Below are 14,477 nucleotides of genomic sequence, written 5' to 3' on the forward strand. Positions count from 1 at the left end.
GACAACACATGGAAACTATGTGACAACTATTCCACAGCTGTCACCCCTGGAAAGCGGGTGCTGGGGCCTAATGGCGGGAATGGAAAAGCGGAAAATCAGAAGAGCGGAGCGTGCCTGGCGATCCACAAATCCAGTCGCCATAAATAAGGAGACTTTTCAACACATTAAACACAATAAATCCCAAAAAAAACAGAAGCGAGAACTTGACGCGTCTGGCAGAAACAGTTCGTTGACAAATGTCAACAATGGGCGCACGAGATTGACAAAGGGAAATGGGCAGTGGGCGGTGGGCGGTGGGTGCTGGTGGTTTTATGGTTGTTTTTTGCGAGGGGCAACTGCATCAAGGCTCAGAGTAATTGAGTGAGGATGGTAGTTGCAGCTGCAGTCGCTATTGTTGTTGCTACGGCATAGTCACTTCGCATTCGCCAGCATTAGCGGGGATTGCAATTACCCTTTTGATGACATTGCCCCGCTTTTCAACTCCAGCTAGCAACAGTCCGCAGAAACTCATCCTTGCTTGACAACTTTTTATTCTAAAACGTATTTGGATTTAAATAATTTATCAATCTGCAATTTATGTTTCTTTTTCTAATTTCCAGATGAATCACAAATTTTAAAATATGTATATTGAAATGTCAATATGAATCCCATCATAGGCCACATATTGGCCAACTTCCATCCGATTCTTGAGCGGAATACCTTAAACGATTTGTGGATTGATTCTCCATAATTCTGCATCAAAATCTGAGAACGAAATATTTTTTCGATTTTTTGTTAAATTTTCTGGGGGATCCCCTTCAGAATTGTGAAAAACGCCTGGAAGGACAAAATGGCCCCCCAGGGAAGGCTGTAACTTGGCCAATTGCCATCTGATTCTTGATCGGAATACCTTAAACGATTTGTGGACTTATTCTCCATCATTCTGCATCAAAATCTAAGATCGAAATATTTTTTCAATTTTTTGTTAAATTTTCTGGGGGATCCCCTTCAGAATTCTGAAAAATGCGTGGAAGGACAATATGGCCCCCAGCGAAAGCTGTATCTTGGCCAATTTCCATCCGATTCTTGAGCGGAATACCTTAAACTATTTGTGGATTGATTCTCCATAATTCTGCATCAAAATCTGAGAACGAAATATTTTTTCGATTTTTTGTTAAATTTTCTGGGGGATCCCCTTCAGAATTGTGAAAAATGCGTGGAAGGACAATATGGCCCCCAGCGAAAGCTGTATCTTGGCCAATTTCCATCCGATTCTTGAGCGGAATACCTTAAACTATTTGTGGATTGATTCTCCATAACTCTGCATCAAAATCTGAGAACGAAATATTTGTTCGATTTTTTGTTAAATTTTCTGGGGGATCCCCTTCAGAATTGTGAAGAACGCATGGAAGGACAATATGGTCCCCAGCGAAGGCTGTATCTTGGCCAATTTCCATCCGATTCTTAAGCGAAATACCTGAAACGATTTGTGGATGGATTCTCCACCATTCTCCATCTCTCCTGTAATTAAACTTATCTTGTTTACTGGCACGAAATGTAAAGCATTCAAGCATTAACCCATTCTGTTTCTCTAAGAATACTCGGCCGCCATTTTAACTTTGTTGTAGTGCACTCTTGAAAAGTCAAGTTTTCGCTTGCCTTCCCCTTTGTTAATCTTGCCTCTTTTCTTCACTACTTATAACACCAAAGTGTCAACAGGGCACCGGCTTAAGGCGCCTTTTACACCCCATTGGAGAAGGATCAAGTCCTGGCTGGGGTTAAGTGAAAGTTGGTCTTAAGTGAAATTGACATTTAGGCCGTAAATTGCACATCGATGCAAATTGTGACTCCTTTTCACTGAGAGCTTGTCGTTCAATCGAATTCAAGTCCTGTCATCGTGCAACCCAATTTTCCGACCGTAACACCGCCCCTTTTCTATTTTCCTGACTCACATGTGACTGGGCGGAAAACATGCAAGAAAGCAATTTCTTTTCCTCTTATTTTCCATTTTCTTTTCGTATTTTTTAACTCTGCCCCGTTCAGTCCTGGTTGGCACAATTCAATTTGGCAAAAATGTAATCGATGCTAAGATGTGCAACGAAAACAAGCCAGTTGCGAGAGAAAAAGTATGGTTCAGTTTTGGTTATGTGGGTGGCTGCTAACCGGGAATTTGCATACAATATCAATGTTTTTCTCTATTTTTTGTTGCAAGTGCTGGAATTTAAATGAAATGCGGTAACAGAATTAAGCGTAACTGGATGGACTTTGTTATTAAACTCTCGTAGCTGTCTGGAGATTGTTGGTCTAAATGTAAGGAGTTTAAAGTAAAGATGTAAATTGTTAAATTGGATAAGATTTAAGGACTAGATTTTATTATAGTTCATATTTTACAAACTTGAACTTGTTCTAATTAAAGCGCTTGTTTGTAGCAGACTTATACCCACACTTCTTTCCGACAACATTAATTTTCCTGGCATATTCCCTTAATTACTTGGGCATACATCATAGGAATGAGATCCAGCAGCCTCCTTCCTTCCGGAACCTGTTTTATTTTCTCGAATTCAATTGCAATCAATCAAAGCCGTAATCATGACCCAAACTGATGCCAGCCAGACTCCGCAGTCAATGATTTTTTATAAAGATATGTGCACTCCTTTCACCGCAGTTAATGACGGTTCCATTCAAAATAGCGAAGTGGGAGATCCGCGACGAGTTGCGGTCCTTTGCACCCTTTAAATGGCACAGCACAGCCATGTGGGGGACGTCGTAGAGGTAGCATTAAAGTAATTGCTTGCAATTTGATTTCATCAGAGGAACTCCCAACGAAGTTTCCACAGAAAGCCAGAAGCTCTGATCTCTACCCATTGTCTGGCTGAATATTCGCATTAATGAAGCTGCCATTCAAACAAATGCAAAATGCAAAAAAGGAAGAATTGCATTTGAGGCAAGTGCAGGGCCGCTCAATATAAAATTGAGCTGTTGCATATGGCCAAAAAGTGAGTAGGGATGGCAGAACAAATTGCGAAAACGCCGTTTACTGCGAGCAGTTTTTTACACCAGATTTTTTACAACCACCCACCGACCCACCTCTTTCTTGATTCTTTTTCATTTTTGCAGCTTTTGTTGTATCCATTTTCTGACAGCATTTGCATAGCACTCGCTCGCACCTCTCGGCCTTATCGTCCCTGTACTGTTGCAATTTCCATTGCAGCCATGTTAACCCAGTTGCACCTGAAAAACGCCCCGAAGTTTGTTAGTTTGTTTGCTGCTGCTGGCAGCAGTGGTGGTGGTGGTGGTGGTGCTGCTGCTGCTGCCAGAGAAAATATGTCAAAAATCAGCAAGGAAAAAATGGAAAAGACAAGAATCTGCCTTCGATTGCCTGCAGCAGGGCAGGGCAGATAGTTACGCATATGCACTTTGTTGTGTATTGCAGTTGACGCCCAGTCGGAGATGCTGAGGCGCCTGAAAGTATGCAAACAGTTTCGTTTCGTCTGCTGTCGGCTTAGATCTCTTTTCGCTTTGTTTTCAAGCTCGCCCATAAAAAACTCGACCAAAAAAAGAAGGCTAGCATGATAAGAAATTGTTTACTCGAACTTCTTGCTGCTATTTTTGATAGTTTCTGTGCGTTTCACTCGAGGGCGCAGTTAATCTGGAGAGAATCTTTAAATTGCTTTTGGATTGCACAAGGCAGTTCTACCACTGTCCCACTAGTAGTACTACTTTTTAAAGATTCCTCTTCCATAATTTTTCATACTTTTCTTGAAGTATTTTTTCTTAAAATTACTTTTCAACAGTTGCGAATTGAATAAATAAATTTTCAAAAGGAATTAAATATCTTCCCCAGAGTCGTCCGGAGTTGATTCAATTTCACTTGATTAAGCCGCCTTCTTGTTGGCCGCTTTTCGCGACTTAACGGGATAATTTTCACCTCCCTCTCCTGGCCGCTGCTGCATTCCCGGCCATCTCCCCCCACAAGTAATGGAGTCCTTAAAATATTAAAACCAATTTACGGGACAACATACGCATGTTATGACGCTTGTTACCAGCATTTTTGCAGCCCGCCTTTGTTGCCACTGTTGCCAGCGATGTCCTTGCTGTCATTTTTTTTCTCCCATGGTGTTGCTGTTGCTGTTGAGTGGCCAAAAAGGGAAGCAGCTGACATATTTCCATGGCTCCGTGGACCAGTGCCCTGAACCTGGGTCCTGGTAAACTTTTGCAATTAATCAAGATAGGCTGGCCACCAGCGAAATGAACATCGCAATTTACATGCCCCACCATATGGCAGACGCTTGGCCTCTCGCTCCATCCGCCCCACCCCACCTGGGATTTATCTTCCCTCTCCCTCTGTCCATGCCCCCTTTGGGTCGAGTAGTCCTAGGTGGATGCGTGTGTGCGGGCGACAAAGATTAATAATAATAACTGCGACTAGCCCAGCGGTTGGTCAGCTAGTGGCATAATCATGATTTATGACATGCAATTAATAAGCGACATGGCCCTGGAGGCGGGACAGGGCGGACGGGGCGTGGTCTGTTGGGCAACAAGGCGTTGAGCCTCCAATTGAAAGCCGTTGACAATGCCACAGCCGCCATTACCCCGGCTCTGTTTGGTCCACCTGAGCCCTGGTTTTGGCGCTTGACAATTGCAATTATTTTAAGCACGCACTTTGATGGTTGCTTTTGTGGTTTTTAATCAAAATGTGTGAAGCTTACACTGCACTTAAAGGTTCAATTAAAGATTAAAATCCATTTAAATTACTTAAAATATAAGAATTTATGAATGTGTCTTAATGCTTTGGATCTCAACACTTTTCTCTCGAAGCTCAATATATTTTTGTTAGCCCAAAATCCTATCCACCCTAGAAATTGGCCGTTTATATTACAATTTTAGCCAAACAATTTGAGCCACTGCAAATTGGCTTATCGCTTACCATGTTGTGCAGTGTAATTGACCGCAATGTCCGTTTTCAGTAATTAAAAAGTTATTTTTTGGGTTTTCACGCCTCTGCCGGCAATGCAAACACAAACCCACCCACACACTCTCCATAGAGTGCAAATAAATGCACACAATAAACATTAAAGGCCACAAAATTGCATTTGTTAATTGCGCCGAGGCTAAAAGTGAATTCGCTGCCGTGCCCTGCCGAGGGAGCCCCACTGGTCCTGCCGGTTCGCTTTTGTTGTCCTGGGAGCTAATTAAAATAAATGTCACTCGGCCATGGCTGTCAATAAATAGAATGGCCAAATTGCAGTTGCTGGCCCCGGTCGCGTTAATATTGCACTTCATTTACTAAACAAAATTCGGGCAGACGGTCGGGTGGAAGGGCGGAGAAAGTGGCGGAGCAAGTGTTGCTGAATTAATTACTTTATAATGCAAATTGTGAAATTGTGAATTGTTGTGTGCGTGGGCACTGTAAATGCAATTACTCTAGTTCTTTGCAATTGTTGGCCATTGCATTATGGGTAGCATACTTTTCAGCAGCGCATTCCGTGTCACTCGTGCCATGAAAATATTATTGTTGTGTTGACAAAATGGCAGTACAAGTGGCCTAAATATAATATCCAGTCTCTGAATGGGAGATGGCTCCTGATATTGCAATTTAAATTGCTGAAATTTAATTCCAAAAGCAGAATAACAGAATTCAAATGTGCATAGTGGCCATTTTCACATCCGGTTGGCATTTGGAATCGTATCAGCTAATTGGCAGATAGAAGCTTCCTGCATTTAATTAAGATGCTTGCTTTTGATAACCAAAAAACACGTGTACTTTTTCTTAAATCTATGCTAATTAAGGAAAATATTTAGAGGAAATAATATTTCGGATCTGATAATCCTGGAAGGTAGGTTCATAGTTCCCTGAAAGCAAAGGGTTCTTGGTGTAGTTTGTATTTTGCAATTCTGAGAGTGCCCTAAATAATCGCATTGTACTGTGGCTGACAGATTTCCAGCACTGTTTTGGTAACTCATCGGGGGGCACATACTCGTATAAACTCAATTTCAACATTTCATGCATCCCAAAGGACTCGAGCGAATTCAACACGTTCGCACACACCGACACAGGGGGAAGCCACATAAATTTAAATTAGGCCCAAACCCAGGGAGGGAGCGATAAGCCCGGGCCGAGATCTCCGTGCCAGACAAAGCCCACAATTAGAACTAGTTCCCATTTGTCATTAGCCATATTGTTTTATGTCGGATGGAGAGTGACACTAGCGAACCGGCAGAGACTCCGAAAAGGTGTTATTATGACGGCAGACATTTCCGCTTCGACCTCTCTGGAGGCCTGATTTATTTACCATATCAACTGCCGAACGGTAGGACTCCGTCAGGATGCGACCTGGCAAAGGAGCAAGTTGTTCGTGAAGGAAGCCATGACATGCTCAGTGATTATCAACATAGCACACAAAGTGTGCGTGTGTCAAGTTTTATGGCCTCTATGCCGCAGCCGCATGCCGCACAGCAGCTCCAAGAAATTGTTGATTAAAATTTAAATTTTGGCTTGGCCGAGATTAGTTTACTTGCTCAGCCGAATGACTTTGTAGTTTATTAAAATTAATTGGCTCTGAGCAAATTTTGTGAAAATTGATGGAAATTGATCCATGGCCCCGTACCAGGACCGCCGCCACCGCCCTGGTGAGTTTAACTTTCTGGGTCATTAACTGATTTGATGGCTTTTGGCAGCGAAAACTGGCCAGGGGAAGGGGAGACCTTTGGCTAGCAGGAGATAAGCGCATTGACCCGCCCCGGTCACTCCGATGATGATGAATTATGTAAGGCAATAAAAAGCTATCTGATGTGCATGTGCGGAGGATGTGGAGGGAGGTGCTTAAATTTATTCCCAAGCATGCTTGACTTACTCATTTCATTTCGCATTCAGCGGCACAAAAACAGTACATACCTGAAACGGGAAATGGGAATTTTTAATTTGATTTAATAAATATGTATAAATTGGGGGATTTCATGGAAAAATGTTAAAATAACACCAGCTGCTGACACTGCGCATGCTTTCAAATACGAAAGAAAATGAATATATTATGCCCTTCTGGAAAAGGCAGCCCAATCCTTACCTGACTCAACCTGTCCTGGCTGTCAATAATGTCGATGAACAACCGCATTCGATCGTCGAGTATCTGGAATCCATTCCGGGGCTGCAGGAGTAGATTCTGTACCGCCTCCCGGATACTTCCCGGAGTCGTGCTGCAAGAACTGCTGTCGTCGCTGGCGAATCCGTTCTGGAACTGTTGCTGCTGCTGCTGGTGGCTGGGCAGATGTTGCTGATGCATCTGCTGCTGCTGTTGCAGCTTCAATTGCAGCGAGTGCTGTCTGAGAGCCTCAGAGCACTTGCGCAAATAGTCGTAGGAACCTTTCGATTTGTACTTGTCGGCCATGGCCTGAAAGCTGTCCAGGATCTCGTTGAAGTCGGTGATCATCGGGGCGGTGGAGGGCGTGGTGGTGGCACTCGACGGCGTGGTCACCGATCCCAGGGAGCTGTTCGACTTGCTCATCACCATTTGCTGCAGTTTCGGGGAGGTGCTGTACGGCGAGGTGGTTATGACCCGCAGTTCCGTGGTCAGCGAGCTGTTGCCGTTGGAGGCCAAGGTCTTCAGGCTGTGACTACTGGATGAACTGGGCACCGCTTTGCTGGGACTCAGGGCCTGCAGGTCCTCGCTCATCAGCCGGAGGTTGTCGGAGATCTGGTGGAAGCTCTCCGAGGTGACCAGGGAGTGCTCCCGCTGCTCCAGCTTTCCATTCGAGGTGCTGGGCAAAATACTGCTCTTGGGTCTCCGCCGGGTGGGCAGCCCATTCGATTGCCCATTGGCTAGTCCCGGTCCTGCCACCGATCCTGGTGCTATTCCTCCTCCGGGCGTGCCCGAGGTCACATCCGGCATTTGCAGGGGCTTCGATATAAACGAGTCCAGCGTCTGCGAGCTGGTCATCTTTGGCTTGTCCACATTTTCAGGAATTTTATTGGCCCTGATGGCGTCCAGAAACTGGCGCAGCTGATCCGAGGGAGTGGGCGCGGCTTCTGGTTCCGGTTTAACCGGCGGGATAGCCGGGGGGCCGCTCTGCACCTCCACGCTGTTCCTCTTCATGGTGGCAGTGGGCTTGAGCACGTCTTCGGGCATGTGTTGCTGGTACTCCTGGCGCATGCTGCTCCTGATGTTGTCCAGAAAGAGTCTCAACTGGTTGGAGGGAGTTTGGGCCTCGTTGGCCTGAGTTGTCGAGAGGGAAGCCAGCGATTTGCTGACTATTTCCGGGGATATCATGTTTGGCTGAAAGTTATTATTGTTGTTGCTGCCAGCGGAGCTACTGTTGCAACTTGTGGGCGTGAGGAGGTTGAGATTCGTCTGGCTCTGCTTGGCCAGTTGCTGCTGCCTTTTGAGCTCCGATAGCAACTTGGCCTGCTCCGAGTACTTTCTCACACTTTCTGTGATAGTCCTTAGTTGCTCCGAGTAGGCCCTCAGTTGGTGCTCCAAGTAGGCCTGATCCGGAGCAGGAGCGGCGTAGCTCAGGGGCCTGGCCTGATCCGCCTTCGGCCCGTTTTCTGTCTCCTGGCCGCTGTGGAAACTGATGGAATGACGCATTGTATTCACCTGACTGCCTGCAGGACTCATCAGCATGTTGTCCGCACTGCTGCTCTTCTTGGGACTCTTCTGGCGGCCCAGCGTGCCGTTGTTGTTGCCACCGTTGCCATTGCCATTGGCGAAGCGCCTCAGGGGTATGGGCGGTGCCTCCGATTGCAGGCCGCCATTGAAGCGATCCAAGCTCCGAGGCCTTTGGGTACCATTTCCATTGATCTGGCCATTTAGCCCCGCCTGTTGCTGCGGCTGCTGCTGCTGTTGCAGTGGCGGCCTGGGAGTGCTCTGCGATCTCCGAGGAACCACTGGAGCCACTGCGGGCTTTCGATGCAACGGCACAGGCGGTGCAGGCTGGCCATTCGTAGGACTCTGTCGGTATTGTTGCAACAAAGCGGCGTATATCGACTCCTTGTCGCCGCCGTTTGCATTCGCGGTTGCTGCCGTGACGGCGTTTCGCAGCTGTTGCTGCTGGCGCGAGAGCTGCAGCAAACGCTGCTGCTGCTGGGCATTGTAATCCACAAAACTGGAGGCCGGTGCCCCGCCCACCGCAATGCTGTGGGGCCGTTGCTTCAGCCCCCTTAGCCTTGATGGCTCCGCGTATTCCGGCATCTCGTAATTTCCGGAATTAGCGGAACTAGTTACTGTTGCTGCCCCAGTGGACGGTGCCACCGGCAAACTGGGGGCCGTCTGCTCCGTGGGCGAGGGACTGTTCAGGAAGGGATTGTTGCCTTTCAAAGCGATCGGCTGAGCAGCTCCTGGCAGTCCTGAGCTGGGCAACATGCTGGTCAGTTGAGGCGGCGGACCAGGAGAACTTTGCAACACTTGTTGCGGATGTGGATGCTGCTGCTGTTGCTGATGCTGTTGGGTGCTACCAGGATACAGAAGCGATTCGCTGATATGCAGGTCCAGCTCGTGGGCGTTGGGCTTTGCGTATATCGGATTGGGGCGAGCGGGGGGCGTGGCTGCCGCGGGGTAGCCGGTGATGCGAAAACCATTCATAGTGGTTGCTGACTGATGTGGCAATTGCTGTTGCTGTTGCTGTGGCTGTTGATGGTGTTGTTGCTGCTGCTGTTGGGCACCCTTTGCCGTTATTGTCGTGGTCATGGCGCAATTTTCGACTTCTTTCTCTTCTCGGCCATGAATTGTTCGTTAGCCAATCAAACTATCAATCAATCAATCACTCAGTCGCTTTCGTTTCTTTTACTTATTGACATTCACAGTAATTGCACTTCGAGGGGCAATTTGTGAAGAGTTACTTGTAAGTTCACTGCATGTTTAAGAATTCGATTGAAGGATTACAATTAACTTTTGATATTTAATACCTAATAGGCCTTTTAATGATTTGCCAGTTGTGGAAAGTGTGGCAAGAAAAATGCAATCACGACTATGCTGACATCAATAATACCCTCAGCTTTGCCCTGCCAGTCGACAAATAATTTCTTCGCATAAGCTAAGGACATTTGTATGCTAATGGGATCGACTGGCTCTGGCAAATACTATATATTTTGCATGGAAATAATAACCGAGCAATTTGTTCAATACAAGTGCAAGAGGATTGGGATGCAAATTGCCATTCGGTATTAGCTGGAAGTAAGTCAGGCCAATAGCAAAGGTAGTAGCTTGAGGTACTTGCCCGACATGTCCACCCAAGAGTTCCAAACCGAAAATGTTCGGAACTTGGGTTTTAGTTGCGGCCGCTTTGACAAAACTATTTATGACAATGTGTGCGGAAAGGGACCACATTCCCCAGTCCCTTCCTGGGGACTGGTTCTCCGAGAGTTTAAAACAAAGGAATGGAAAACATTTGGACGCTTTAGAGCGTAAATTCGCCATAAAGGGAAATGAGCGACGATTATACCCATGAAGGGATGCGTGTGGTTGTGCGGCTTGGAACTCTGAATAAACATAAATATTTAATAAAAAATGCGCATAAATTATAAAATACAAATTCGAGCTGGAATAAGAAAGCAAACAAATGAATGTGGCCGGTGGGAAAATGGCGGTTGCCGCCAGGACGAGGCCGAGGACGAAACAAGCCATGAGGGAAATACGCGCGAACATGTAACAAAATGCACACATGAATATGGATATTAAGGAGTCAGAGAGAGAGAGTCGCAGGACGAGGCTTCCATGTGCCAAGTAGGTGGATTAATTTGCCCAACTGACTGTATTTGCACTGGCCGAAAATGGGGAGTCCTCTTTAGGGCCTTAAGTGTTATTTCCCAGGAAACCTAAACATAAACTAATTTAATTAATTTCACACAGTCTAGCACTGACAGCCGGAAAGACAATTATTTACTCCATCGTTTAATTCGTTTAATATGCATTTCAATCAATTAAAATCATGCTGCTATTTGACAACGATTCAATTAGGACTCTCTTATTATAACTATCACTTTCAGGCCACCAGGTATGTAGCTCGGAATTTAGAGCAAATTAATTTGCTAATGTGCAAAATAATTTCGAAATTAGGGCAAACAGACTCGAGTATTTTTCGAGAAGTGTAAACAGAGAGAAGGAGCTGCCGGATGGCCCGTGATGCACTTTGTCAACTCGTCATGCTCTACGTGCTCAGCTGTCTAAAGCCAGGACCCCGGGATTCCATTCTCCGTCCCGCTTTTGTGGTTTACGACTGCCGGGCGGAACAGAGAAGGGCTCAGGCCGACATCTCGGCACTCGGTGAGTGTGTCAGTGTGCTAAGACAGCAAGGGATTGGGGGGATGGGCGGCAGATGGCAAAAGTAACTTGTATCAACACTTTAGCACATGCACAGCAAACTGAAGAGACCCACTTTCCACACACAACTAGGACACTGCCAGAAAAGCTAGTCCAACTTCTAAGATCCTTTTGGTAACCAACCCATCCCTGTTCTAGGATTCATGTTGACTTTATAAACATGATTAGTAACCCTTTTCGGGCTCAGTGCAGGCACACCTGCTGACCCTTTCGGAGCATTGCACCCTGCATCAACAGAAGGCCCGAGAACCGGCTTACAAATGCCAGCCATCGTCTTGACATATTTGGGTTAGATTCGCCCGCTCTCGCTCATTAGGAATTCCAACTAAAATTCTGGTCTTAGTCTCAGTCTCAGTCGCAGTCTCAGTCGGAGATCCAGTGCGTTTCGCTGCTAATGAACATAACTCTGAGGAGCTCGCAGCACCGGCTGACAGACAGCTGAGAAGTTTTCGGTTTGTTTGCGTAAGTTTTAAATTAATGGCAGCATATTTACTTGCGGTCCGAGAAAGGGGCGAGCGAGCGAGCGAGCACAGCTGGGTCGGGCTGACCACCGGGCTGAGCAACTCGAAAATAGATTAACAAAAATTAATGTTATGCTCGGTTTCCAGCTCTCTGAAGCGGAATCAGGTCCTGGGCCCTGCAAATTAAATAAGATGTCCTGTCACTGTCACGAACTCGGTGTTTGTTTGCCCGGCGCTTGGTTGTCTGTTTGTATGTGGCTTCCTGATGAATCTCCCCGCCGGCTCCTTGGCCTTTATCTCCCCTCCTGTCGTGGCAAGAATTTGATTTAATTTGCGGCACTGGCAGAGGCAGTGGCAGCCTGGGTCTTAACCTAGGACGAGATTCTATCGTGGCGGTGCCATCATTTGTTTGCATTGTTGTTTGTGGCTGCTTTGGAAAGCGAGTTCTAAGACGGCAGAGACAAATAGCCCCCGGCAAGCCTTTAAAGACTCCCCCAACCACTTTTTCAACCAGCAAGCCATTGTTTCAAAGTTTTGCACTCATATTATATTATTTCATTTCGCATACCGCCTTAATAATTAAAATTTCAATTTGCCAACCGCAAATTCCGCTAATAACACACGCCATAAATTAATTAAAAGACAACAAATTAGCAGACAGACAACTGCCGGCCAGTCAATGGTTTTCAATTAGTGCGGAAACCTAATCAAAGTAGCAGATATCCGACCACAAGGCGGTGGCTTTATGTAAAAGGATAACCGGCAGTATTGGCCAAGGATAAAATGAAACAGAAACCAAAATCCGCAAAGCCAGGGAAAATATAATTTCGAAGGAGCACTGAGACTGAGTGGAAGTTCGCAGAGAATAAAAAACAAAACCTCTGCATTCAAAAGTGAAAAGCTGCCCGGCCCGGCCCGGCCCTGCCCGGGTAACAACTGAGTGGAAGCAACAAAAGCAAACATGGATAACAAATGAACAGGAGATGGAGGCTAGGCTGCCAGAAAGGACTGCCAGCTGGCGAAAGGACTCCTCGGGTAGTACTCTTCTTGTAGTACACGCCAAGGGCCAGGCTCAAACACTAAACAAATAGACATGATAAATTAAAAAAGCAGAAAGCAAAGCAGCACGAGCTGAAAAAAAAAAGGAATGAAAAGCAAATAACGCGACGCACTGCACGCAGAGCTCAAGAAAAGATTACAGCCACTCCAGTCCGCCCCCCGACAAAAACGGGGCGTGGCAGTGGCGGTGGCGGTGGCAGCAGCGACGGTGGTCGATGTGTGTTAAGTGGCATGCCCCAAAGGCGTCAAGAGGCACGCAGGATAAATAACAAAACGACGCTGATACAAGCCGAAGCGAATCCCAGGAAAAGTGTGGAAAAGGAGGTGGAAAAGCTAGGGACCAGAGGGGGCAGATGGGCGTGGCCTCTGACGAGGGGGCGGGCCTGTTTGGTTAAGCCTTCCAGCAGGTGTTGGCGCTTTTGAAATGCCAGCGATTTGCAATTTGCATAGTAGCGTCGATCCTTAAATCCATTCTGGCTGCCAGGGTTGGCGAGTGATTTAAAAATATTTTCATATTATATTTTTTGCAGATCTTCAGGCCAAGGATAAAGAAATACTATTGAGAATAGTAATCCCACTTTCTCAAAGCTGTTTAAACAAACAAGTGAATCAGCTTGCATTCGCAAGCCACCTGACAACCCTGTTGGCTGGGCAATTTATCAACAGGACACCTTCTGGCCAATAGACATTGCCAACATGGCTAATACCAACAAACCCCCGGACAGCCTGGGATATCCTGGGATAGCCATGCAAACACCTTGCAAATACGCAACCGAGTGAGAAATGAAGACGAGTTAGTTAAAAAGGTGGCAGGAAGAGGGAGAGTGGAGCAGGAGGAGGAGGGCGCCAGGATAAGGGAGAAAGGATATAGGAGCAGGGGCCAGAGATAAGCCCGATGCAGCCACCTCAAGCCATCTGGAGGGCCTTCGACGTGGGCGGAGACAGGAAGAGCGACAGCATAAATCAGGATACCAAGAGAGCGAGACAGACAGACCCTGAAACAGAGAGGGAGAGGAAAAAGGATACAGGACCAAACTGGCCAAGGAAACCGCTCTGGAGCCAAACGGCAACACTAATTGAAAAGCAAGGTAGAATTAATGGCTAGGGAAATGTAAGCGCCCCATAAACTTTTTCCCAGCCAAGTCCTTGGACCTGCAAGCCATCTAAAGAAAAAGGAAATTCCGAACTAGAACGTAACGGTACTTAAGTTGGCCAATTTGGAGACCACGCAGATAGACCGCATATCCTCACTCACTCCTGCTCCTGCCCAAGTCTCTGCCTCACACGAATAAGCACGGAAATTAGTTTTTTCGGTTAGACAATTTTATTAACATTTAATTGAAATAACCAAGCAAGCAATAAATGAGCTGCCACAGGCAATATTAGGGGGGTACAGTGCGAGGAGTTGCTGTAAGGACTAAGGATAATTAACAGATATTGCCAAAAGAAAACATATTTAAAGAGTGAAGTTCAAGTATCACACTTTTCATTTCTTTTTTAAAAAATTTATTATAATAATACTTCTAAGAAACCATCAACCTCTTCTTAGTATACCTATCTGAATCGCACTGTATCACGCTTAACAATTAACACCCATTTAAGCTAGTTAATAACACAATCAAGATTCCTGGACGAAGAAGGCCTAGAGCTGGGGGTCTCTGGCACT

At 46.2% G+C, this 14,477-nt stretch overlaps 1 protein-coding gene across 28 annotated transcripts in view; it reads right to left on the reverse strand.

The window, feature by feature from the left end:
• Positions 1-14,477, reverse strand: part of LOC6499350 (dystrophin) — a 126,033-nt gene that overhangs the window by 62,000 nt on the left and 49,556 nt on the right. The window contains exon 1 of one of the 28 annotated variants that reach the window (XM_032449921.2): positions 7,044-9,799. The exons of 24 other annotated variants lie outside the window; for them this stretch is intronic. In XM_032449921.2, the coding sequence (XP_032305812.1) occupies positions 7,044-9,659 (2,616 nt within the window). In that variant the 5' untranslated portion in view covers positions 9,660-9,799. Of the gene's footprint in view, positions 1-6,823; positions 6,875-7,043; positions 9,823-14,477 lie in introns of those variants that run through there. 3 more of the 28 variants (XM_032449916.2, XM_032449913.2, XM_032449915.2) reach the window with 3 other exon arrangements.

This window comes from Drosophila ananassae, chromosome 2L (genome assembly GCF_017639315.1).
Source record: "Drosophila ananassae strain 14024-0371.13 chromosome 2L, ASM1763931v2, whole genome shotgun sequence".
NCBI classification, from domain to species: domain Eukaryota; kingdom Metazoa; phylum Arthropoda; class Insecta; order Diptera; family Drosophilidae; genus Drosophila; species Drosophila ananassae.